This window comes from Nematolebias whitei, chromosome 3 (genome assembly GCF_014905685.2).
Source record: "Nematolebias whitei isolate Nwh7 chromosome 3, NemWhi1, whole genome shotgun sequence".
Taxonomy (NCBI): Eukaryota; Metazoa; Chordata; class Actinopteri; order Cyprinodontiformes; family Rivulidae; genus Nematolebias; species Nematolebias whitei.
In genome coordinates this window covers 26,566,069-26,590,046 of record NC_056500.1, presented here as the reverse complement: position 1 = coordinate 26,590,046, position 23,978 = coordinate 26,566,069, and the positions used below count along the sequence as shown (strand labels likewise).

Here is a 23,978-nt window from a genome sequence, read left to right as displayed (position 1 = left end):
ATGACCTGGGCCCGTCCAAACTCTGATCTTCTAATTTGGAAATAGTTGCACTTGCTTCAGAGGTTGGCCTGTATCCCTCCCCTAGGGAACAGGAGATTTGCCCTTACCCCCACCAGTGTCCCACTAAGGGGCATACCTAAATCATGGTAAGCGGACGACCTCATTCTTACTCTGCTCTAATTAAATTATTTCATCAGATTGGAAGAACAGCATACAGAATAAATTTGGGAATACTAAATTGGTTACTGGTAAGATTTGCTCGAAGGTGTTTCTGGTTCATGAGGGAGTTGAGAGAAAATATCTTCTGGCTTGAGTTGTGAAAGGTCTCTGTGAAGGAAGTATCTGTAAAAACCCTCAAGGGCTCTTGAGGTTTAGAGTTTCACAGATAGTAGTCACCACCTTGTTAGGGAAGGAAGTGTATCCTATGTACTCATGAAAAATTAAATCATTATAAAATTGTGCCTGTTGCTGTACCCCTGCGCAAATTATTGATTAAAAGCAAAGCAAAATGTATAAATCTGGACTATTATTTCATTCTTATCAATTAAATACATGGTAAAGCTTGGTTCATTTATCAACACCAATAATAGGAGGTTTTTGTAAAGGTTTCCTAGCTGATAAACAACATCCTTGAGCCCGTTTCCAGGGCCCTAAAGATTACCAGAACGGTTAACAATTGCAACGCTAAAGTGAGAGGTGAGCGGCCACAACGCGAGTTTCTCTGGACCAGAAGATCCATCCCGGCTGCTTGAAGGATCGAGGTACAGAGTGAGATCAGGGTGTGACTCACGGATTTAAGGTCGTTAATATTCTGGATGAATCACCTCGCCGCAGCCTTAATGAGGTTATTTTAGACAGCTGCTGGTAATACCATGGCGCTGAAGTAAACTCCCGGACCCCTTGGAGGAGAGGCTGCAAGCAAAGGTGCTTATCGCTAATTCCAGTGGTTACCTTTTGCTCATCGGAAAGCAGACACCCCATACAATAGTTTGGATCTAATATTTACCACCAAGCTCGGCTGGCCAAACAACAAAAGACAGACAAAGCAAAAAGTACCGGTAACCTAAAGCTTGGGTTCCTAAAAAAACTACTGTAAAAAGAAAAGTGAGAGTAAAATAAAACACAAATCCCATCATAATTTAATTAAGCTATGCATCTTACAGAGGTCAAGAATCCCAAACATTTATGACCGTTCCCCTCATATGGTTTACTATGACAGCATCCTGGCAGAACAACGGCTGCCACCTTAAACAAAAAATTATAAATTGAAATCTGTTTCTCCAACATCCACAAAAAAAGTTATGATTTGATTAAGCCTTGATTTAGATAGAGCAGCTGCCTTTAATATTGTGATCATTGTTTACTTGAATACTAAAATAAGCTGAGTCCATTCACGAGTAGCTGTGAGGTTTTCACTAATACCCAGAATAGTTGTGACCGAAAGAGAAACTCCAAGACACGTAGTGAATTAGCAGTGTTTATTTACAATAGTGAGTAAAGGTAAACTTGGAGACGTGGAGGTATGCACTTGAAAGAAGAGGAATGAAAGTCAGCCGTAGTAAGACAGAGTACATGCGTGTAAATGAGAGGGAGGCCGGTGGAACAGTGAGGCTACAAGGAGCAGAGGTCACAAAGTTGCAGGACTTCAAGTACTTGGGTCCACTGTCCAGGAAAAGGGGGAATGTGGTAAAGAAGTGATAAAGAGAGTCCAGGCAGGATGGAGTGGATGTAGAAAAGTTTCAGGAGTGATTTGTGACAAAAGGGTGTCAGCAAAGGTCAAAAGAAAAGTTTACAAGACAGTGGTGAGACCAACTATATTGTATGATCTGGAGACAGTAGCATTGACAAAAAGACAGGAGAAAGAACTGGAAGTGGCAGAAATGAAGATGCTAAGGTTCTCCTTAGGAGTGACAAGGCTGGATAAGATTAGGAATGCGATCATCAGAGGTACAGCACAGGTTGAACAACTGGGAGATAAAGTTAGGGAGGCCAGACTGAGATGGTTTGGAAATGTCAAGAGGAGGGACCATGGGCATATTGGTAGAAGGATGTTAGAAATGCAGCTGCCAGGAAAAAGACAAAGAGGAAGGCCAAAGAGGAGATATATGGATGCAGTTAGAGAGGACATGAAGGTAGTTGGAGTGAGGACAGAGGATGCAGAGGACAGAATGAGGTGGAGGAGGATGACTCGCTGTGGTGACCCCTGAAGAGGGAAAAGCTGAAAGAAGAAGAAGAGAATAAAAGGTAAACAGAAGAACTGCTGCCTCTGGTGGCAGGGACTGGAATCCTGGAGAGCACGGAGGACAGTTAGGAGGAAACCAAAGTCTGCAGGTGGTTCTGATAATATGCAGGTGGTTTACTGTAGGAGAAGATGGTAAACTGCATGAGGGCCCAATGGTTCCAAAGGTAGTCCCGAGAGGTCCCATTGAGATTGCAGATATGGGGGGCAAGTGGGAAAGGTAAGGAGCAACTGAGGAGATCGCCAGGAGATTCACAGAGAATATTAGGACGTCCAGGGCATCGAGGGAACACAGGACAATACTGAAACGCGCAGGAGCCAGGAGTTAGTCTTTGCAAAAATGCTAGGAATACAATAGAGGCCAGGAACACACTACCATAAGGCAGACAATGCACCAGCATTGGAGTGATGCCGTCAACTGCCATTTATACGCTTGCAGCTCATCAGGGTAAGGACCTGCAGGTGTGCATCCATTGGCACCATCTGGTGTAGGGAATCTGTAGGAGAAAACCGTAGAGCTATAGTAGCAGGAAGTGTCTCGATATAGACATTATCTTCTTTCATTGTAGAGAGAGAGGTCAGCTTTCCATTTGGAGGAAAAACTTTTATCACTGTTGGAAACAGGAAACATATTTAATCCCTGCATCACGCAGTCTCCGGCGTACACTTGCCGATGCCTGCCTCTGTTTCACTACTTCAACAGAAAAATACTGATAAAACGACACTTCAAGGTCCACCAGATTCACTTTACCTTGGTCTCTTGCTGCATACAGAATCCTCTGTCTGTCTGCACAAATACACAGCCTCACCGAAGTTGGTTGTGCACTCTGCTTCCCATCTGGTCCAGTTGGAAGACCCATGCGTTGTGCACGCTCTATCTATCTGTTTCTTCCGCAGTCCCAGTACCTCGGGGATCCATTTCTCAATAAAGAGAATTGGTTCCTTACCCTCTGTGTCTTCCTTCAGTCTGAATATTTTAACATTTTGTGACAATTCTGATTTTTCTAATTATTTAATCTTTCCAATGCTTTTTTGAGTGGTTGTCTCCATTGCATTTACCTTTGAATCACTCACTGCTGTGCTATCCTCCAAATCAGACACTTGTTCAACAGTCTTCAGTCTTTCCATAATCGAGTCGAACTTCTCAAATATATCTGTAACTGGTTTTATGATTTTTTTCCAACTTGGCATTCAGCATATTGGCAATGTTGTCAGTCACTTGTTGAACTAATGGGTTGTCTTTACTAGGGCCTGTGTTGTGCCATAAAGTGTTGGTCTGGCATCTTGACCCACCACAGCGCAAATCTCCTGTTCTGTGTTTTCATCACTAGCTGACGTTACCTCATCGTCTTGGCTAGGTAGCAATACATTACCATTGGATACATTTTTCCTTCTTTGGATCATCTCTCTTCCTGGGTATGCTGAAGAAGATTTTCAAAGATATCTCGAACACTTGTGTATGTTTAGAGACTACCTGTATATGCAATGTTTTTTCTGGCAGGTGCTAAGGTAAAAAATATATTATTTTAGACAGTTCCCTTGAGGAGACCATTGAAACCGCATTTATCCTGCAACGTGCATCACGTGACCTCCCTTACCCACCAAGGTAGCATGACAAATCACTGTTGCCTCACAGCAAGAAGGTCCTGGGTCCAATCCCCAGTTGGACCTGGGGTATTTCTGTGCAGAGTTTGCATGTTCTTGTGCTTGCGTGGATTTTCTCCGGGTACTCCGGTTTCCTCCCACAGACCAAAAACATTCATGTTAGGCTGCCTTCATGCCCAGGCCTCCCTCGCAAAAGAGATCTGTGATCTCAGTGGGATTTACATGGTTAAGTACACAAAACCCCACTTCAGCATGGCCAAACGTTTTCTTTAACCTACCAACTGAGGTTGTGTTAACACATATATTAACAAATTCTGAACTATCACTATCACTGAACTATCACTTATGTGAGTTCTGAGGAAACGTCTATGCATGTTTGTGTCACAGACCATGGCAGGTGAAGGCTTACGGATTCAAATGCAGATGTGATGCAGCAATGTTAGAGTGCTGAAAATTCTTCTTTAAATCCCAGGTTGAACAGAACACAATGGTAACAAATCTAAGTTAAAACATACCTGTCAGATCAATGGGGTTTTCAAAAAGTTAACTATGTGATGAAATAAAGGCAGTGCAAAAGCCCTGGTGTGTTTCTATTATTTTGTCAGTGATCAATGAGTCTTCAGGTATCACTGAGGAACACCAAAGCATCATTACTATTCCACCCAGGTCTCTGAGCCCTCTCCAGAGACGAACAGCAGGCTTTCATTGTTAAGCTTGATGCATAATTAATTATTTCTGTTTTTAAACTTTGTATTTGCATTTGAGGGCTCCTAGATTGTATCATACTTAAAAAAAAAAAAGTAAAGGTCTTAAATGTAAAACAATGTTTTTCTAATTTTAGATAATGCTGTGCATCCTTGTTGATCTGTATTTTCATGGGCATTATCGGACATAAAGCCATGATGGATATAAATGGGTAGACTGCAGTCTTGTGTGTCCCAATTCAGGCTCATCAGTCCCACTGCACACTCACTAATCTCACTGTGTACACATCAGTCCCACTGCATGGTCATCAGGCGCACTGTATACTGTACACCTCAGTCCCACTGCACACTCACTAATCTCACTTTGTACACCTCAGTCCCACTGCACACTCACTAATCTCACTGTGTACACATCAGTCCCACTGCATGGTTATCAGTCCCACTTCACTCTCATCAATCTCACTGTGTACACATACAGGTAAGTCCCACTGCACTGCAGGCTTATCGATCTCAGAGTGCAATTATCAGTTTCACTTCACAATCATCAGTTGCACTCTGCATCAGTTATCTTTTCCACTGCACACTTATCAGGTTCACTGCATCAGTCTAACTGTGCACACATCAGCTTTACTACTCCTCTAACACATCATTTAGTGTGGTTTGAAATGAACTCAACTTTATGCCGATACGCAACATCACCAATCTGCATGATCTTTAACCTTGTTGTGCTACAATTCATGATGAAATCATCATGCCTAATCCTAACTGTTTAACGGATCTATTTAGGTTACTGTTGGTTAATTGATTGCACAGCTTTGTACTGAAGTCAGACTTTTTAAAATTATTAAAATCTTGCTGTGCTGAACTTGCTTTGTAGAATATCCCTGGCTGTCATTTTGCCTGAGCTGGTGTGAAGGTGTTTCTAACAAAGGACTTAGTTTATTTTTATTTGTGGTTCCTTGGTGCAAAGCATTAAAGCGCTTAGAACTGAGCTCAAAAAGTGGAAAGTTTGAAAAAGTCCCAACAATGCTTTGTTCCAGTATGAAGCCCCTGAGAATTTAATGCTCAAAGACAGAAAGGAAGAAGGTGTGAATGTCAAATAAGTGACTGGACGAGCATCCGACAGCTGAGGAATGTGTAAAGCATACAAATATTCCCATAAAAGTCAAAACTGAGAAAAAAGTTAAAGGCACATTTTCTGTCAAACCACTCCAGCTAGATGTTTCAGTATTCATCATGACCAGATGATCACCGCTGTATATGTGAAGCTGAAATGTGTTTAATTACAGGTAAATCTTTACCATAATGAATATTTACCAAACAAGAAAGAGACAAAATGTGTTTTTAAAACCATCTAACACAAATTATTTGAATCAAAAACAGCATCAAGAACAACAGAAACCACATTACACAAATAACTAACTAAAGATTAAAAGGATTACCATATGTAAGGATTCCTGTTTTGGCTGTATCTCCTAACCACATTGTGCAGGTCCTGTGAGTGGGTGGTGCTGGCTTCCTCTCAACTGTTCCACAAGACAGATGATTATCATTTTTAAGGCTGAGTCGGACCAGAAGTCCTAGTTGGGTCGTTGATTCCCACGCAGTGACGATCAACTGACAATCTGAGCTTTTTCCACAAGTTTCACCTCTCTAGCATTTATAGTAATTGTTGGACTTACCCATGTCCTCGCAGAAGCCTCATGAGTATTGAACCAGACCGGTACCCTGTCTTCACCTGAGTTGTTCTCCTGGGAGTTGTTCTCCAAGCGCTGTAAGTATCAAACAAAGATTGTGTTCATTAAAGCCGTCAACCTTCCCATCTGTTCTGCAACTGTGTCCTGCGAATGAGCCGCTTACCTGAGATTCACTTCTCAAGACTTGGACCTGGAATCCTGACCTTGAAAGAACACAACAGTACCGACTGTTAAATAAACACTTAAAATGGATAGCTTTAACATTATGAAACCGATATTTTTGAATTGTCTAAGAAAAAGTGATTCTAGTTTATTTAAAACCAACAGAATATCATTGGACAGCAGATTTATTTAGGTTTAATTTGTGCAGTAATTTAGATACATTTATCTCTTCTGAATAGTTTATTTTGTAATTTGGATCAGGAATAATTAGTGATTCTGACAGATTGCCAGATTATTTTAATAACACTGCAGGTGACAAAAAAGACACTTATCCACTGAGCATTAGATGAAATATTAGAAACAGACCAAATTGCTTCTTCTGTCTCATCAGATACCAGCTCCTACCATGCTGAATCTGAAGCACTATCTGCTTTTTCTGCTGGCTGATCACAGGAGGAGGCAGGTTTGGCTGAGGAACTGGAAGTGGGGTAATTTGCAGATGTGCATGTGTAGCTGGGAGAAGAGACGGCTTCTTCAGTCGGATCGGTTACAGAGCAGATGAGAACGGCCATCGGTGCCAGTGACAGGCAACACCTCTGTCGGCTTGTCTCTTAAATCAGTGAAAATAAGTATTGTAGTGGAAAAGGTTTTATTTTCTGTTTTTAACTGTTTTCTTCTATCCATCCATTATCTTTGACCTGCTTCTTCCTTTCTGGGTCACGAAGGTCACTGGTACCCATATTCAGCAGTCTGGACAGGTCTCCAGTCTATCACAGGGCCACATAGACACAAACGAGCCAAACAACCATTCACTCTCTCACTCACACCTAAGGACAATGTAGAGTTACCAATCAACCTAACATGCATGTTTTTGGTCTGTGTGAGGAAACCAGAGTACCAGGAGAAAACCCATGCATGAACGAGGGAGAGAACATGCAAACTCCACTCAGAAAGGCCCCGGACCGGGATTTGATCCAGCGACCTTCTTGCTGAGAGGCAGCAGATCTACCAGCTGTTCCACCATGCCCTATTTTTTTTCTACTTGGTTAAAAAAAAAATTAATGCAAAGCAAGCTTGTTTTATTTTTTTTTATAATACAATGTTACTTCTGAAAAGCAAAGCACAGAAATATGTTAGACCAGTTCAACAATTTGATTAAAATATTTGAAAACAATATATCACCATTAGTCATGTTAAAAAAACACTTCCTAATGAAATAAACATATTTCATTTCATGAAGAAATAGTGTCCCTCCCAAAATAAAATAAAATAAAATAAAACCTTTACAGAATGTGAAAGCACATTTACCTGAGCTGATTAGTTGTTCCTGCGTGGTACAAATGCAAAAAAACCATCAGACATTATTCAGTTGAAATGAACATAGAGATCAATCTTTGGCAGTTTTGAATGGAGCTTAGCTTCATCGTGGAAAAGAGGGTGGAATACAGAACAACAGACATTACATATCTTTGTTCCTTAATCATAGGTTTGTCCATGGAAAAGTTGTTAAGGTTTTCCAGCTTTTGTAATCTGCTTTTGACATCATCCTGTCAGATTTGTTCCGTCTCAAACTTGTCCTAAAAATGCTAACAAAACCAAAGGATGTTATTTTCAAACAGGAAGTCGGTCCCAGCAGTTCTTCCTCTGATTTTATCCACAAATGGTGTCCCTATTGAGTTTGTTGATTCCTACAAATATTTAGGTATCTTGGTCAATTCACATCTCTTTTTTAAGCTCCATGTGGAAAACCTAGTAAAGAAACTGAAAGTTAAACTGGGTTTCTTCTTCAGAAATAGATGCCTGTCTAACTCTGAATGCAGGAAACACCTTGTAACTGCGACTTTCCTTCCCTCCATTGACTAGTGACATTATTTACATGAACACTCCTACAAGCACTCTGCAGATGTTAGACGCTGTCTATCACTGTGCGCTAAGATTCATAACTGTCTGTAACTACTGTACCCACCACTGCACCCTGTATTCACTGGTTAACTGGACATCATTAACTTCACGTAGACTCTCTCACTGGTACATTTTCATCTTTAAATCACTTCTTGGTCTGCTGCCTTCATACATCTCCTCCTACATGTCTCTGCTACAGCGTGCGCTCTCAGGACATTATTACATGCAGTGTTCCCTCAGTGTGGACTGAACTAGGCAAAAGGGCCTTCTCTTACTACATTCCTGCATCCTGGAATATCTTGCAAAAAGATCTGAAGTTCCGACCTTGACCTAAGTGGCTTCAAACATCTGTTAAGTTCCTGGCAAAAACCAATGCAGACATGTTCCTGTTTTTAGTTTTCTACACCGCTTTACAACCTGTTTTTGTTTAGTTTTTTTTTTTCAATACCGTTTTCTGGTATTTGTTCTTCTCATTGTGCATGCTTTTTATGATTGTCTACTGTTGTCTTTGTTGTTTACTGCTGTCATCGCTCTTTTTTAAAAATCAGATCTAAATGAGTCCCCAAGGCTCAGGATTAACCTGTATAAATAAAGGTTGAATGAAAATTAACTATTTCAAATGGGTAAAGCTCATATTCACAAATACATATTATCCATTTCCAAACCATCTTTCCAATGTTTTATTAATGAAAACAGTATTTTAAAAACATCAAATATGACCAAAATTTTCTCCTTTTTAAAAACTATTATATTTTTCAATCTCTATATGATTTATGTTGCAACACCCCTGGCATTTGACATTTTCGTTATTATTGGCCATTATTTTATTTGTAAAATTTTGATTCTATAAATAAAGTTGAAAAAAAAAGGTTTTCCCCATAATGCCTTGCAAATGAAGCTGTGGTGCACAGCACACGGGCACATACAATATCTATGGTGGTGCATGTCGTTGGACATGTGGTGCACTCTCTGATGTATCAAATAACAAGCTGAAGAGATGATACTAAGAGCTGAATCGTGAAAAAAGTAAGTATTAAATGTGTTTGAACTTGACCGTACCAGTGTGTAAACATTACGAGAAAAAAAAAACTCAATTTTTAAAAAAAAATGTTTGTTTTATACAGCAAGAAACGAAACAAAAACGTTTTTATGAATAAGTATGTAATTTATAACGTTTAATTTTGCAAAACAACATGGGGTCTTCTGTTAAGTGGGTGTATAATTTTGATATTTTTAAGTATTTTTAATAGAAGGCTTTATTTTCGAAATAGTGTCCAAGCTGTGTAAAAAAACTAAAATTGTACAAATTTTCCAACTGTACCTGAATGTAACAAATTGGTGCCCTGCGCATCGTGATTTGAATGAACGGACCAATCAGCGGCCTCGGAAGGTGGACGCGACTGGCATTCCGTCACTCTTAGCCAATCAGCGCGCAGTTTCGTTGTTTGCCTTGCTTTTTGAATTGAGCTCCCAACACCAACAGCAGACTGACAAGTACTCCGCATCGTACAGCTCTGAGGTTGGCGTTTGTCAACAATCAGAGGGGTTCTGGTTCTGTTATTACACAGAAACAGCACCATGCGCTGATGTGATATTTCATTTTTGTCGGACGGGTTGAGGTAGACTTTTTAAGGAGTGAAGACGAATTATCAGGAATTTCTGCTAGCTAGCTAAGCTAGCTGGTGCACTCGAAGTTAACTGGTTGAGCTGCCAGTTAATCACCGCTAGGTTTCTTTTTTATTACTTCGCTTAAGATATCTGGGTAAGTTTAATGCGTTGTTTGGACCACAGTAAGCTGTGTATAAATAACGTTCAGCTAACGATGTGACACATTTGACATGATTTATCTTGTTATTCTCAGTTTTCTTGCACTTCCTGTGCCCGCTGCCAAGGCGGTGATGGTGTTTTTGCTCGCTTCTGTGTGCGTCTTTTTTTTTAGCATAATGTCATAAACATCTGCAGCTGACTGACTTTTAGTCAGCCCGATTCAAAATGGCAGCCACAGCCAGATAACTATATCAAATACAAAAAAAGAAGAATTCAGCTAATTTTTACAGACTATAAACTATAAAACTTGTTGTGGTAGTAGCTGAGACTAGTTCCTAACGCATACCCAGAGGGCTGCACATTGTGGAAGCTGATGATAAAAACAGTCTTTTGACAAAATATCTCATGAACCACTGGGTGGATTTTTGTAAAACGAGAAGTATTCAATGAACTCAAGTCAAGATGGCTGCCACAGTCAGCTGGTTTCACAGAGGTGTGGTAGTAGCTGGTAGTCATCCTTAACATGCACTCATCCAGGTTTTGTTAAGAGCCTGGATAAGATCAATCATAATGTTTTGATTAGAACAGATATGCTTTGTCTCTTCTCAAGTGATTTTAGTTTAAATCTGTGACTTTAACGACCGATGCGCAGCTGATGGAAATAAATTGATTTATAATTTAGTCTCAGAAATATTGTTGTTTTCATGTTGTTGTCCTTTTCTCTCCTTCCTTGCCTGACTATCTTTTGTCCAACTGAATCTTCAGAGAGAGTTTGGAGCACCCTGGCCCCTCACAATGATGGCTGACAGCAGCATGGTGACTTTAGGGACGGCTCGGAGTCTGCTCGTGGATTCTTCTGTCTATGACTCCAAGATTATTGAAACCACGAGGGACCACACTTTCCTGGGCATGACCTTTGAAGATGGGGAAGGTGAGTCTGCGTGCATTTTATTGTCCTTCTCTGCTTCCATTTCTGTTTTCCTTTTATAGTTGATTAACTCTGTTTCAGGTCTTGGGGGGGGGGGGTAAACTACAAAGTGACGTTTCCTTCTTCACCAGCTATGTTGAGCTGAAAGTGTGTTTTCAGTATTGTGAGGAAGGGTCTGTTTGAGCATGATGGTTTAGCACAGGACTTTAAGGACAAATGCCATCCACCCCACTCGGTTCAAGTGGAGAGACTCGGGCTATAACCTGAGACACAACAGGCCAGGTGGCGTCTGACTTGTGTCCCAGGAGGTTAAAGAGAGAAGACACACCACACAAATCGTCATTACCATGAAGTAAAACAGTGACTTAATTTTTTATACGTTGCTGTTACAATGACTCAGAGTGCTATGCACAACAATCACAATACATTTGTATAGTCCTGTGCTGTGAAAAGGGCAAAACTCTTCTTAACTCATGAGCAGGTTAAATGCATAATTTCCTGTTTTTAAAAGACATTCCGCACAAAATAAATCAGACTGAAACGTTTGTCTTTGTAGGTGTTAAAGGTTTAAAATGGAATTTCTAATCCGCCTTCACCCACTCATTGCCCTGCATTTACGTGCTGAGTAAACTAATAACTGTTGGCATTTTAATTGTCCAGTTAATCACAAACCACTCAGATATATTTACATTTAGACCTCGTTTACACATGAACGATCTCCTGGAAACGTTTTGCATCATATAAAGGGTAACACTGTGATACCCCCTCGTTCTTTAGACAAGATGGAAAGAAGCTGATGACCCCACTGTGCTGTGGTGCTGTGATTTTTGTATGTGAGTAACACAAGCATGAGAACAGTTCCATTATCAATAGTGAGAAGAACACAGATATTTGTTTGGACAGACGATGAGGGTGGGTTGGTGCTTTACGTTACTTTAAAAGGTAAACCTAAAAAGCTTCCACCTTTGCTACGGTTGTTGCTCTGCTCGTTCCGTGTTGTGCATGTGTGAACACTTCGATCTTCAGGAACACTGTTTTCCATTTAAACAACCAAAAAACTTCCACTCTAACAGCTGGAATTAAAACGTTTCTGTGTCAGAGAATCTGATTGCCGTTGTCGTGTGAACAAACAGCTGAAACGCATCAGAACTGTTCTGGTTTCATTTAAGAGCAGGGTCATGTGAACTGGGCCTTAGTCCTTAGATCTAATATATAGGTCCCACCTTGCTAACTTAAAGTACAAATCTTCCCATATGAATGGATTTTTAAATAATTAGCTTACATGTTTTTCAGCATAAAACAGCTTAAAGATACGTTTGGAAACTTTGACATTCTTCAGCCATTTTCCCTGCTGTGCAACATTAAGAAGCTGCTTTGATCTAACTAAAACAAAAGCAACGTCAAATATTCTGAACTTTATCAAGTCGACCATGTCCAAAATGCTGCATATATTTTGCTAGGCTTTGCTGAATCGTCCATTAAACAGTTAATATTGGATTTATTTTGTTTGCACATTAGAGATTATTTATTAATCCAGTGAAGTGATCAGAACATTAGTGCAGTGTCAGAAGATTCTTTAGCTCTGGGTCGGTGTCCTATAAAGAAACTTGATTGTGGATCTTTTTGTTCTGCCCTTAACAGCAGCAGGTTTATTCTGATTCATAACTAAAGTTTTCTGCATCAAATAACAAAATATTCCTTGCCTGTCCTAAATATGGTAAATGGACTGTATTTATATAGCACATTTCTATCTTATCAAGATACTCAAAGCTCTTTACACTACAATCTGAGTCCTCATTTACCCATTCATACAGCACTCTACTAGATCTTTACCAAGATTACCGGTAATCAGAGCTTTATCACATTCATACACTGATGGGACAGGGACACACATCAGAGGCAATGAAGGGTTCAGTGTCTTGCCCAGGAACACTTCAGCATGTGACTGCTGGTGGAATTGAACCCCCAACTCTCACATTGGCGGACGACTGCTTTAACCACTCATCCACAGCCGCCCAAGATGGCAGCACTGTTCGTCTCTTTCCATTATTAGGCGGCAGTCTGCTGTCCTCATGACGAAGTCTTGGAGCAAGCGGAGTTTTTTGTTTTTCTCCTGTAACATTGTTTGTTAGCATGGTGTATTCTGAGAGCAGAAAAGGCACCAAATGACTTGTAGAATGCTCCTTTTCATGTAAAGACACACACAGACCAAAGTAGATCAGAACCACTGTCGTACATTTTAGTTTCGTGGTGGGGCAGAAGTGATTTCCTCACTCTGTACCTGACCATTAAGAACAGAATATGTGAACAAGTTCAGACTCTTGCTGACGTTTAACTAAAACATTTAGCTCATAGCAGGTTAAGGTAAGCCTCTTTTACCTTTGTGATCCAGACACTAAAAGAGCTCGTTTGTGATACAGAAACTTTGAATTTCCGCTCAACTTGGTGAAGTCCCCACAGACCCTAAGGTTCTCGGTCACTGGACTACTAACAGTTCCAATAGTCAGAACTCACTATGGTGAGGCTTCTTTCCAGTACTATGGCCCCCGTCTGTGGAATAGTCTGCTGGAGAACCTGAGGGCCGCAGAGAATGTTGTTTTTAAGAGCAGGCTCAAGACCCGTCTTTTAACTCTTTTTCCTGAACTGGATCATCTCTGCTCCGTCTGTACATTTCCCGTACAATTTTATTTTTTTTGTGTGTGTGTGTATTGTTTGCTTTTATCTTGTGGGTTAATGTTTATAATTCTGTACAGCACTTTCAGCTGCTTTGAGTATGAAGGGTACCTTATATAAACAAAATTGATTGATTGAACTGAGAAGGAAATCTTGCTCAGATGTTTCTATCTTGGCTTGCTAACAGGCAACGGTCTCTTTCGTTGACACTGCAGGTCTTGCTACTCAGTCCCTTTTTTTTCTTCTCCTCAAATCCAATTTTTTGCACGATTGTTCACATTATAACTGACCTTTTTACAGTTACTAATTGTGCACGTGTAAAATCAGGCACCACAAGCTCAAATAGGTTCATAGCGATTTCAGGTATTAAAGTTCAATGTTCAACTTTAGTCTTTAGGTCCTTTACACCTGCTTTTTATTGACTTTTATATACAAGTAACAATGGTAACCTATATGCACTAACGACGTATAACATTTCATTAAATGTTAAAGAAATGGATGTAGGCATGAATCTTTCCAAGCCATAACACATCACAAATTCTGACTTTGTGCATTAAAAAGGTCAATTTAAATGTGACCGCCATCAGACTCCAGGGTGACCAGTCCACGGTTCTGAGGCAACTTGCAGAAGAATATTTGTCACGTGGTGCCACACATGGGCCTGTCACAATAACACATTTTGCTGGACGATTAACTGTCTCAGAAATTATTACGATAATATTGTTTGAAATTTGACAATAATTAGTAATTATTGTCAAATTTAAGAAGAAATGTTTAATTTGTTTGGCATATAGTACTTTTTTCGACCACTGGATGGCAGTAAAAACTGTTTGAACCAAAGGATGGATATTAAGGGAGCGAGCAGCGTGTCTCTAAGAAAAATGGGAGGGAGGCTCCTTGACATGACTTGGGCTGTATCTTTTCAGTTCTCAAAATGGCGGATGCTCTGTGTGGTTTGAGCTATTTAGCATAGCATTTTTCACACAAAACTTTTAATAAAATATCAATAAACAAGTTCACAGCTTCTTTTTGCAGAGGAAAACAACTTTTTAGACAAAGGCACGGGTTTCAACTGTGAATTTTGGAGCTTCGACAAGACGGAGGTTTTTTCTTTAGGTCGGCCTGTTGGCTTAACTCGTAGCTTAGCTTCTCAGCTTAGCTGCTTTTAACGATCCAAAAATGCGATTTTGGATGGTTAAAATGGATTTAAAAGAGAAAGGGAGGGGTCAGTGAAGAGCACCGGAGTTGAGCGTTTTGTCATCCAGTGTCTTCCGTAGAAAGAGAGACACGAAGAAACGATAAAGCCGATAAATGAAAATGAGGTTGATAATTTTCATTTATCATTCGATTAATCGATTTATTGTTTATTGCGACAGGCCTAGCCACACATCGATTTTGAAGTTGTTGTGTGATCAAAACCAATGAAATTATTATCTGACAGGATTTTTTACATTTGATCTTTTTGCTTACTGCTGCTTGCCTTGGCACAGAAGTGCACTTCTGGAACCGGAGCAACGTGCAGAAAGCAAAATAAACTTTGAGTGTTGATCCCATCCCATTAGCATTGATCCGGTCCAACACCAGCGGCGTTTTCAAATGTTGCTGTAGATTCTCAGTCATCCAGGGCATGATGAATTAAATCAACTGGACTTCTGTTCTGTAGCTGAAGATGAGTGAAGTTGAGATTTAACCAGCATGACACACTAACAACATTTAGATCGATCAACATCCTCCTACCTCACTGAGATAAAGTCAAATGAGACATGAGTGTTCAGACGGAGGTCACTTTGAAACCCATCCGATTAGGATCTGATTCAGTACCACAGATGAAGAAGACCTAGGTTGGACTGGGAGAAAATCAGATTGGATCACTTTTTGCCTGCAGTGTGAACGTAGCCTCAAGCCCCCAGTATACTCCCGCGTACGTCCATACACGGAGGTACGAGCGTACATGTCCGTACATAGCTCAAATTTTTACGACCGCATACGTGTACACGATGTCGCACAATAAACTGCCCGGCGACGGACTGTTTTGAATGCGACACCAATGTATTAAATTCCCCTTCTTCATCTCTGATTTGGCCTTTTCTTTTGTTTTTTTTTCCCAAGAGGCAGTGATCTCTGCCTCCTCCGTTGATGCCATGACTGAAATGGTGAGAAATTAAGGAATTTGTCACAAGCGAATTAAACTCAGGTCTAGCATGGCTGCGTTAGTGTCTAGAGATTTCCTGGTGGGCTGGTCTGATGTGTGGGCTGTAGAGCCAGCGCTCCCTGTTTTTTAAAATTTTTTAGATCTTTTTATTAACAACATATAAAGACAAAACACCGCTGTGGCTGCCAGCGCTCGCTTTTTTTTTTCTTTTTTCCGATCTGTCAATCAATCCAGTAGGCGTGTCAGCAAATGACCAATCGGCGACCTCAGTTTGTCCCGAAGGTAAACGCCCCTTGTCTGTTAAGCTGCTCTGGTGTACGCTGGAGTACGAAGTCTGAACCCTCTGCGTACAGTACACGCGTACGTACGCATGAACGGACGTACGCGGGAGTATACTGGGGGCTTTAGATCTATGTTGTCTGTCAGTGTTAAAGGAAATGTCACCACGATGAATGTTAAAATGTTTGAATCATTTAATACCACTAATTAATGGAAATTAGTCATATTACTTAATTTTTTCCCCTCAGACACATTTGTATAGTCTGTGGATTTGTCAGTATTGTAAATATTAACAGTATTAACTGACAATTCTGATATGTTGTTGCTTTTCCACTCAGTTTTCTCAACCAAATGTCTGTGTGATGCCATTACCTTTTAGTCCTTATGTAAACTCTGTTACTGTCTGTTTACTTTTTTTAAATCCATTTTGACTCCGCTGCTGTTCATCTTTCAGACCGATTACCCAAAGTGGAGACCCGCGTTGTTCTGGTGGGAGAAGCAGGCAGAAATAGAGCACTGGTCAAAGCACTGCAGGTAATTCCTTTTACTCTTAACCTTCTGATCAGCAGGCCTCTGCTCTCCAAAGAACCAGACTTTCTAGTAATTTTCTAAAAAGTTCTTGAGCTTTAATGCTCCAGATCTTTCAAAAAAAAAAAAAAAAAACTTGAGGAAATTATCAATTAAATCCACATTAAAAGGTTACAAGAAAGTCTGGCTGTTTGTAAGGTTACTGTCAAGAAATAAAGGCTCTTTTTCACATCGCTTTATGCTCATTAAAGTATCCTTATTTTCTTAGTTGCATAAAGCCCCATTGGTATGACATTAATAAACTAAATGACTAAATCGTTTTGATTGTTGGTCGTTCCAGAGATGGTTCAGTGTTTTCTCTGCTAAAAGAAACGTTTAATAAATTAACTGGGCTCTTATCTTGGCAGCCTTTTTAAGCTCAGGGCAGGTGGTATTTCACTAATCTGTGACTGTTGAAGACTAGTTGACGACTCAGAACTGTGTGAGTTTTCTTCATGATCTCACTGAACTTTGAGAGTTTACAACCAACTGACCATCGAGGTGTGCAGTTGGGTTTTATGTAGAGCTCAACCGATATATTGGTAGGGCCGATATTTTAGGCTGATGTAGTTGTTTGGGGACATATTGGTATCAGTAATAATTGTCTCATTATACGCCAATATAAACACTTCTAATTTCCAACCCTAACATACTGGGAACGAGCCGTGTCCTTGTTTGCAAAAGATGTAAATGTACAATGTATCCAGCAGAGGGCGCATGTGGACTACTTTCAAGTTGTGACCGCTTTAGCTTTCACTTTTAATACAGCCAAAGCAGGGAGCAATACTGTGTAGAATATTTTGGTGAACAGAACATGGTAAGTTTATTGTAACTGTGATCTGTAAAATAAAAAATAAATCAACAATAATAAATTCTCTTTATTCTTCCAACCCACGGTGCCCTCAGCTTCCTGTTGTCCACACCTATATATCAAACAGCCCTGTGACTACCTGTCACCTCTTAAACAGACTGTCTGAATAAAAGATACATGACACCTTTGGTGCTGAATACAGGACACACCTTAGTTTAACGTGTTCCTATGGCTAAATTATTTTAAATCTTTTTCTGGTGTTCCATTCTTTTGACCAAAACCATTTTCTTTAATTTATTATTTTTAAGTACTTTAGTTGAACCAGGATTCTCAAGCAAAGAATGATTTTAATTTAATACAAGATGGAACTTTATTGGAACTTTATTTTACTGCAGGAAATTGAGTTTTAGTACAAAGGAACATACACAAGGAATCACACAAGATGTATATATTTAAAAATACCAGTTCTAAAACAGGTCAGGTGCAGACAGAAACATTAAAGTGTTTATTGTGGTGCAGGATTAATTTTATTGTCTTATGTGTAGAAAGGGGGAGGAGTTGAAAATTTTGATGGCCACAGGGAGGAAGGACTTCCTGTGGCGTTCTGTGGAGCACCTCGGTGGTCTCAGTCTATGAATTTTATGTCTTTCATTGAACTTTGTGGGCTTTTCTTTCTTTAATTACATAAAGTCTGTGTCTGTAAAATCACTCCAAAGAGTTCTGGCTCTGCCTGTAAAACCTTTTATAGGGAGGCTCCCTGGAGGAGGCATCCTGAATCGATCAAATGTTGGAACAACCTCAACAGACTCTCTTCAGTGCAGATGAGCAGTGGCTCTTCCAGAGGGATGGAGCTCCTCACCTTCTCTTAAGGCTGAGCCTGGCCTCAAGTGGAGGCCAGGCTCATGACAAGTGAGGGTTGGAACATACAGTAGATGAATCTATTGAGTGTTTTACATTTTTGGCTCCACTCCTTCTTCACTGTTAATACCTGGAACGATCCCCTCATTACTGTGGACGTGGCCCTGAGCTGTCCTTGCATTATTCGTGGATTCTCATACTTGAGGCAGAGACTCATCCCTGTCCTGGAGCTGATGTCTCTGTGTGTGCAGTTTTTGAAGTTCACAGCTTATTTACACGGTTTGCGCCTGTGATTTTTATCTACAGGAGTAAACTTTAGTAATGACGATTTGGACAAGTTTCTCATTATTATTATTAATCATTGGTGTGGTTTATAGACCTGGACATGTTCTTTGGAGATCTTCCATACAAATGTCAAAATACAGCTCTAACATTCTTGAGACGATTTCAAGGCACCGTCTACGATTTTGGAATGAGCAGAAATTGCAGACACATTTTTTTACAAGTGTTCAAATGTCATACAAGACTCAGCCTTGGCTAAGTAGTAAGTACTGTAGTTGCCAACAGTCACAGCCCAGTGAGATACTGGCTTAATTGACGTAAAACTTTATTTAACCAGACTCCTGTTTTTAAGGATGGCTCATCACCAACAAAATGGCTGCTTAGGGTGGAGAAGTTTGGTCCCTGCCCTAAAAATAAACCCACCAGGTCATTACGATGTGATAAAAGACCTCCTTATTTTTTTACGATTTAAAGTTAAACATAGGAATATTCTCATTTCTTTGTGTTTCATTGTAGACGTAGAGATAAATAAGAAACAATGTGCATCCAGGAAAAATGGGACATGTCTTTTTAAAAAAAAATGCAATTTTCTCTTGAATGAATTCTCTTCTGTCCTTTTTCTCCTCCTTCCTCCTGAGGGCTTTGAACCTCATATTAATTTTTAACAGGAAGTTCTGCTCCCCCCTCAGGAGTGTGATATTTGTTTGAAGCTACTGTCTTTAACTGTTGCAAGGACACACAACCTGCCCATCTTTGCTGCTGCAGTAAATCCAGACCCTGAAGTCTTGTCCTCGTGATAGTAACTGTACACACTTGTCCCCGGCTCTCCTTGATATTTTTTTTCCTCGACTTTCCTATCTTTTCATCTTCTCTTCTGTTCTTGCCCTTTTCAAGTAGCAATTTTTGATGTCCCTTTCCTGCTGGTTGGTTTTTACAGGCCATCAGAATAATGGAGGTACCCGTGGTAAAGATAAGAGAAGGCGAGGCGGGTGCTGAGGAGAAAATGATGATAAAATCTATAGTCAATATGGTACAGTACTGTGTCGTCTTTTCTGTGTGACTCTGGTGTTTGGTGGGAACTTAGAAGTCCTGCATGAACCTTAATTCACTCTGGGTCCTTTTTAATCACTCTGCATGTTAACTTTCTGATGATGAACACTTTGGTGGGTGGGTGAATGTTGTAAAAGATTTCATGTAATCACTGAACCTGTGGACTCTAAAGACAGCCGTTCGCTCCAACGTCAAAGTAAGTTTCCAGGAAAATAAAGGAATCCTGACTTTTATGACTTTCTCACATGATTAAAGTTCCAACACAAGACCAGCTAGGTGACAAATGAGCATATTGCACTTCAACAGTCCCATTAGTCTTTGCACATACCAACATCTTACGATCCTTCAGTCAAATGATGAGTCAGCATTCACACAGTACCTAATCAGATTTTTGCTATTGCTCTGAGACTTGTGGCTGTTAGTAAACACTTTTACTACTTTTAGCTATTCTGCTTCTTTTATCTTTTACTCAGTTTGCAAATTTTAGTATTAGCATCTGCATCTGTTTTGATTCTTTTAGCTACAGTTTTGCTACTCAGTTGTTTTATCATAGCATCATTGTAAATTCAAGCAACTATTTGCCTATTTTAGCTTTAGTTTAGGTGCTTTTAGCTACTACTTTGCTTTTTTTAGCTTGTAAATAATTAGTATTCTGCCACATTTACCTTCTAGCTACCGTTTTACTTTAAATGTTTAGCTAGCATTCTGCTTTATTTAGCATTTAGTCAAACTTTTACGGAATTTAGCTTTAGCACCTGTTTAGATGCTTTAAGCTAGTTTCTCTACTTGTAGCATCTGTGCTACCGTTCTGACAATTTAGCTTGTAGCTAGAAGTGAATTTTGAGTGGAAGGATGTAGACATCTACAAACATCACATCTGCAGATAACTGGAAATGCCACTTTGAATCTAAAGTCCTAAAAGTCATTTGTGTCAGGATTCCACTGAAATATATTTTAAATCTTTGTAAGTTCAACATTTGGCATTTAGCAGACACATTTTCACCCTTTTTAACGTAGAAACTGGAGTATGGGGGCGGGGGATTAAATAGATTTATTTGTACTTTAATCTGGGGACCCCCCCCCCCCCCCATAAAGGCTTTTAGTGTCATCCAAAGTTACTTAGATTTTTCTTCAGTCGTGGTTGAATGTTTTGACAGTGAAACAAATGTGTTTTGTGGCATCAGAACTTTTGTTTTTAAATGTTTTTATGGTTTATTAAAGACTTTAATTAGAAAATATGTTAAAGGATTAGTCCAAAAAGTAGATTAGGTAAAAGCTGTTAGTTCACCTTGACTTTAGAGAAACTCTGGTTTTTATTTTAAATTATTTTATTTTTTTTACTTATTAAAAATCTCCACAGTAATGGTCACTCCTGGACACATGGTCACACTGGGGCAGTTGACGTGTACCAAACAATCCAAGTATTACTTGATCTTCTGATATTTGTACTTGAAAGCTCATTAGATGGGAAGCAAAACATAGCTTGCTCTTTCTGCAGAATGAACTTTAAGACCATTTAGACTTATTTAAAGTGATGATGCCTCTTTTTCTCCAAGAATAACCATTACTACCAAAACCAATATTAGGTCCAATAATAAGTTCATCTGGACTTTTTGTACTCATGAAATACTGTACTAAGATTGGCTGATATTTCTGTCGGCGTACAATGAAAATAGTAAAAAAAAAAAAAAAGTAAAGTAAACATTTTAAGTTAATAAAACTATGTAGCATTACTCATCTAATCACTTTGCACAACATTCTAAAAGTAAGGTGAACATTTTACAACACGTTTGTGTCACTGCCAAAACTATTGCCATGACTTGCTATTTTTGGCCATGACAACATTGAAAGCAGAGGAAGGGTCTGTCTTTGCCATTATCACGCTTAAAAACAAAAATAAAATGACTTTTTGTATGTTCTGCGTCAGACTGAGCTTTTTGAGAACTCTGAGCTGCGGCCTGTTTCAGACTTTTTCCCATGCCTCAAACTGATATGAAATCATATGTTAATAAAGTCTTATTTTTTCAGCCTACTGTGCGGGGAATAAAAACAGCAGTGGGGGCTTTTTTTAACCCTCAGAAGGTCTTATGGGAAAAATTCAGCCACACATTTAAATTTGTCCGTTTCTTCCTCCCCCCCAATTTATTTATTTTGGTGCCATCTATAAACTCTGACAAAACCTAAAAAGCTTTCCAAATTTTTGTCAGAATATTTAAATGCTCCTGTAACCTCACACTAACATTACTGCTCTCCTCAAGGGAAACGTCGGCCATAGGGAGATCCCATTATAAGTATGTTTTCTGATACTTTTGATTTTTATATTGGCTCTTTCAGCGATGCTTTTGCTTTTTACATTTGAGAGCTTCTGTAAAAATTACTGAGACCAAATTGGCTTCAGAAGATGTGCATCCCTCCTCGTCTGGAAAAGAAAAAAGTTTTAGTTTGGATGCAAAAAGAAAATACACACTTGGATGTTACACAAGTAAACATCGAGTATAAAACGGCAGTTCTACCTGCTGCAGGCTGCAGAATCAGCTGCTCCCCGGTTCAGAACATCTGACTTTTGTTGACTGAAGTTGGGAATAGTTTAATGGATGCTCTGTGCTGTAGCTGCTGGGAGTATGTCTAACTCAGGGTAAGCACAAAACAAACTGTTACTAATGTTTTAAAAAAGCTATTTCAGGCTGAGTTGGCTCTTAAAGATGAACTAGTTTATTGTGGAAAACTATTAAAAAATAGTATTTACCGGTAAAGCACTTCTGCACGATTTTATTTATTTATTTATTTTGGACACAAGCTGTCATCAAGTTAAAGGACCTTCTGAGGGTTAATACGTTCATGTTTTTTAACATATTCGTGTTAAATGTGTTGTCAGTTGTATCATAACTGTGTAAGTGTTCTACTTTATTGCTGCCCCTTCTTTCCCACTGCTTTTGTTTCTTTATGTAACAGTTTTAACAGTAACATGAAGAGTTTCTGTCTTCACACTGTCTGCTGTGCTCACACACAGATCGACAGTTCAAAGTTGTTGATTAAAACAACTCTGCTGTAATTCAACACTGTTGGATACACATAAGATTGATTTTTAAAGTGTTGTTGGACTGTGCTCGATAAGTACAGAGGCAGATAAATATGTTGGTGCCCTTACAGGGCACAGCTTACAAGATAAGGGTTTGTGGTAGGTAACCTCCCATGATGTGGATGCAAGAGGAAATGCAACCCCAGGTTGATCAGATATTGCAGATGGTAAAAAGAGAGAGTAGTAAACCATTCAAGATGAACTCCAAAATCAATGTAGCTCACTGTACTATCTGTTGCATGTTAATAATCTAATGATTTGCATGGAAGAAGACCCATGGGGGGTTTAATTACTGACAGAAAAACACAAAAACTCCAGACAGAAATTCACACAATGTTGACGAAAACCAACGTTTCTGAGACTAATGAGACAAAATTAGAGGTTTTTAAACCAGTCAGTTTTGGATTTATTTTGCAAAGGTGCCAACATGTTTGTCTGCATCTGTAAAACTGAATAATGAGTACCAGTATTTATTCTAAAATGTTCTTAATTCAAAACTCTGATGAGGTATCTAAATAATTGTGCCGGTACCATCTACCAGTTTGTGTTGTGAACTAATCCATTTATGCGCACGATTCTTCATCTTCAGGACATCAGCACTCCGTTCTCAACAACAGACAATGTCCAGGAGTTTGGGGACGGAGACAACACTGAGTTTGAGACGGTCTTTGTTCTCACAGACTTCAATTCTCCAGACTACAACTACCTCTACAAACATGATAACCGCATCATTGGGCCTCCTGTTGTGCTGCACTGTGCTGCCAAGGACGAGGTAACTGGGCCTTTACAGTATGTACTCGGCAAAATAAAAAGTAGTGCACTCATAGGCACAATGACACCAAAATGTGTCGACTTTTTGTACACCGATTAATGTTTTTACTTTTGTTATAGCCGCTCCATTTTTCGTGCCGTCCTCTTTACTGCACCGCCATGTTGAACCTGTCACTGTGCTTCACGGGCTTCAGAAACAAGGAGGAAATGGTGAGGTCCATGTGTCCACAGTCTGTGGTAATCATGTACTCCATATGCAGCCAAAACATTCATGGGTTTACACAATCATTGTCTGTAAATTTAAACCATCTTATCTCAATCTTGATGTTGGTTCCTGTAGAAGAAACTGGTAAATTTGGTTCATCACATGGGCGGAATCATCCGGAAAGACTTCAGCACAAAAGTGACTCATCTCATCGCAAACTCCACGCATGGAGAGAAGTACAGGGTTG

At 39.6% G+C, this 23,978-nt stretch overlaps 1 protein-coding gene across 1 annotated transcript in view; it reads left to right on the top strand.

Moving 5' to 3' along the window:
* The first annotated feature begins 9,987 nt into the window (after nt 1-9,987).
* Nucleotides 9,988-23,978, top strand: part of ect2 (epithelial cell transforming 2) — a 65,292-nt gene continuing 51,301 nt past the window's right edge. Inside the window, exons 1-7 of the mRNA XM_037698161.1 lie at nt 9,988-10,071; nt 10,842-11,007; nt 16,563-16,642; nt 19,564-19,656; nt 23,345-23,527; nt 23,647-23,736; nt 23,867-23,974. Of these exons, the coding sequence (XP_037554089.1) occupies nt 10,872-11,007; nt 16,563-16,642; nt 19,564-19,656; nt 23,345-23,527; nt 23,647-23,736; nt 23,867-23,974 (690 nt within the window). The 5' untranslated portion in view covers nt 9,988-10,071; nt 10,842-10,871. The remainder of the gene's footprint in view (nt 10,072-10,841; nt 11,008-16,562; nt 16,643-19,563; nt 19,657-23,344; nt 23,528-23,646; nt 23,737-23,866; nt 23,975-23,978) is intronic.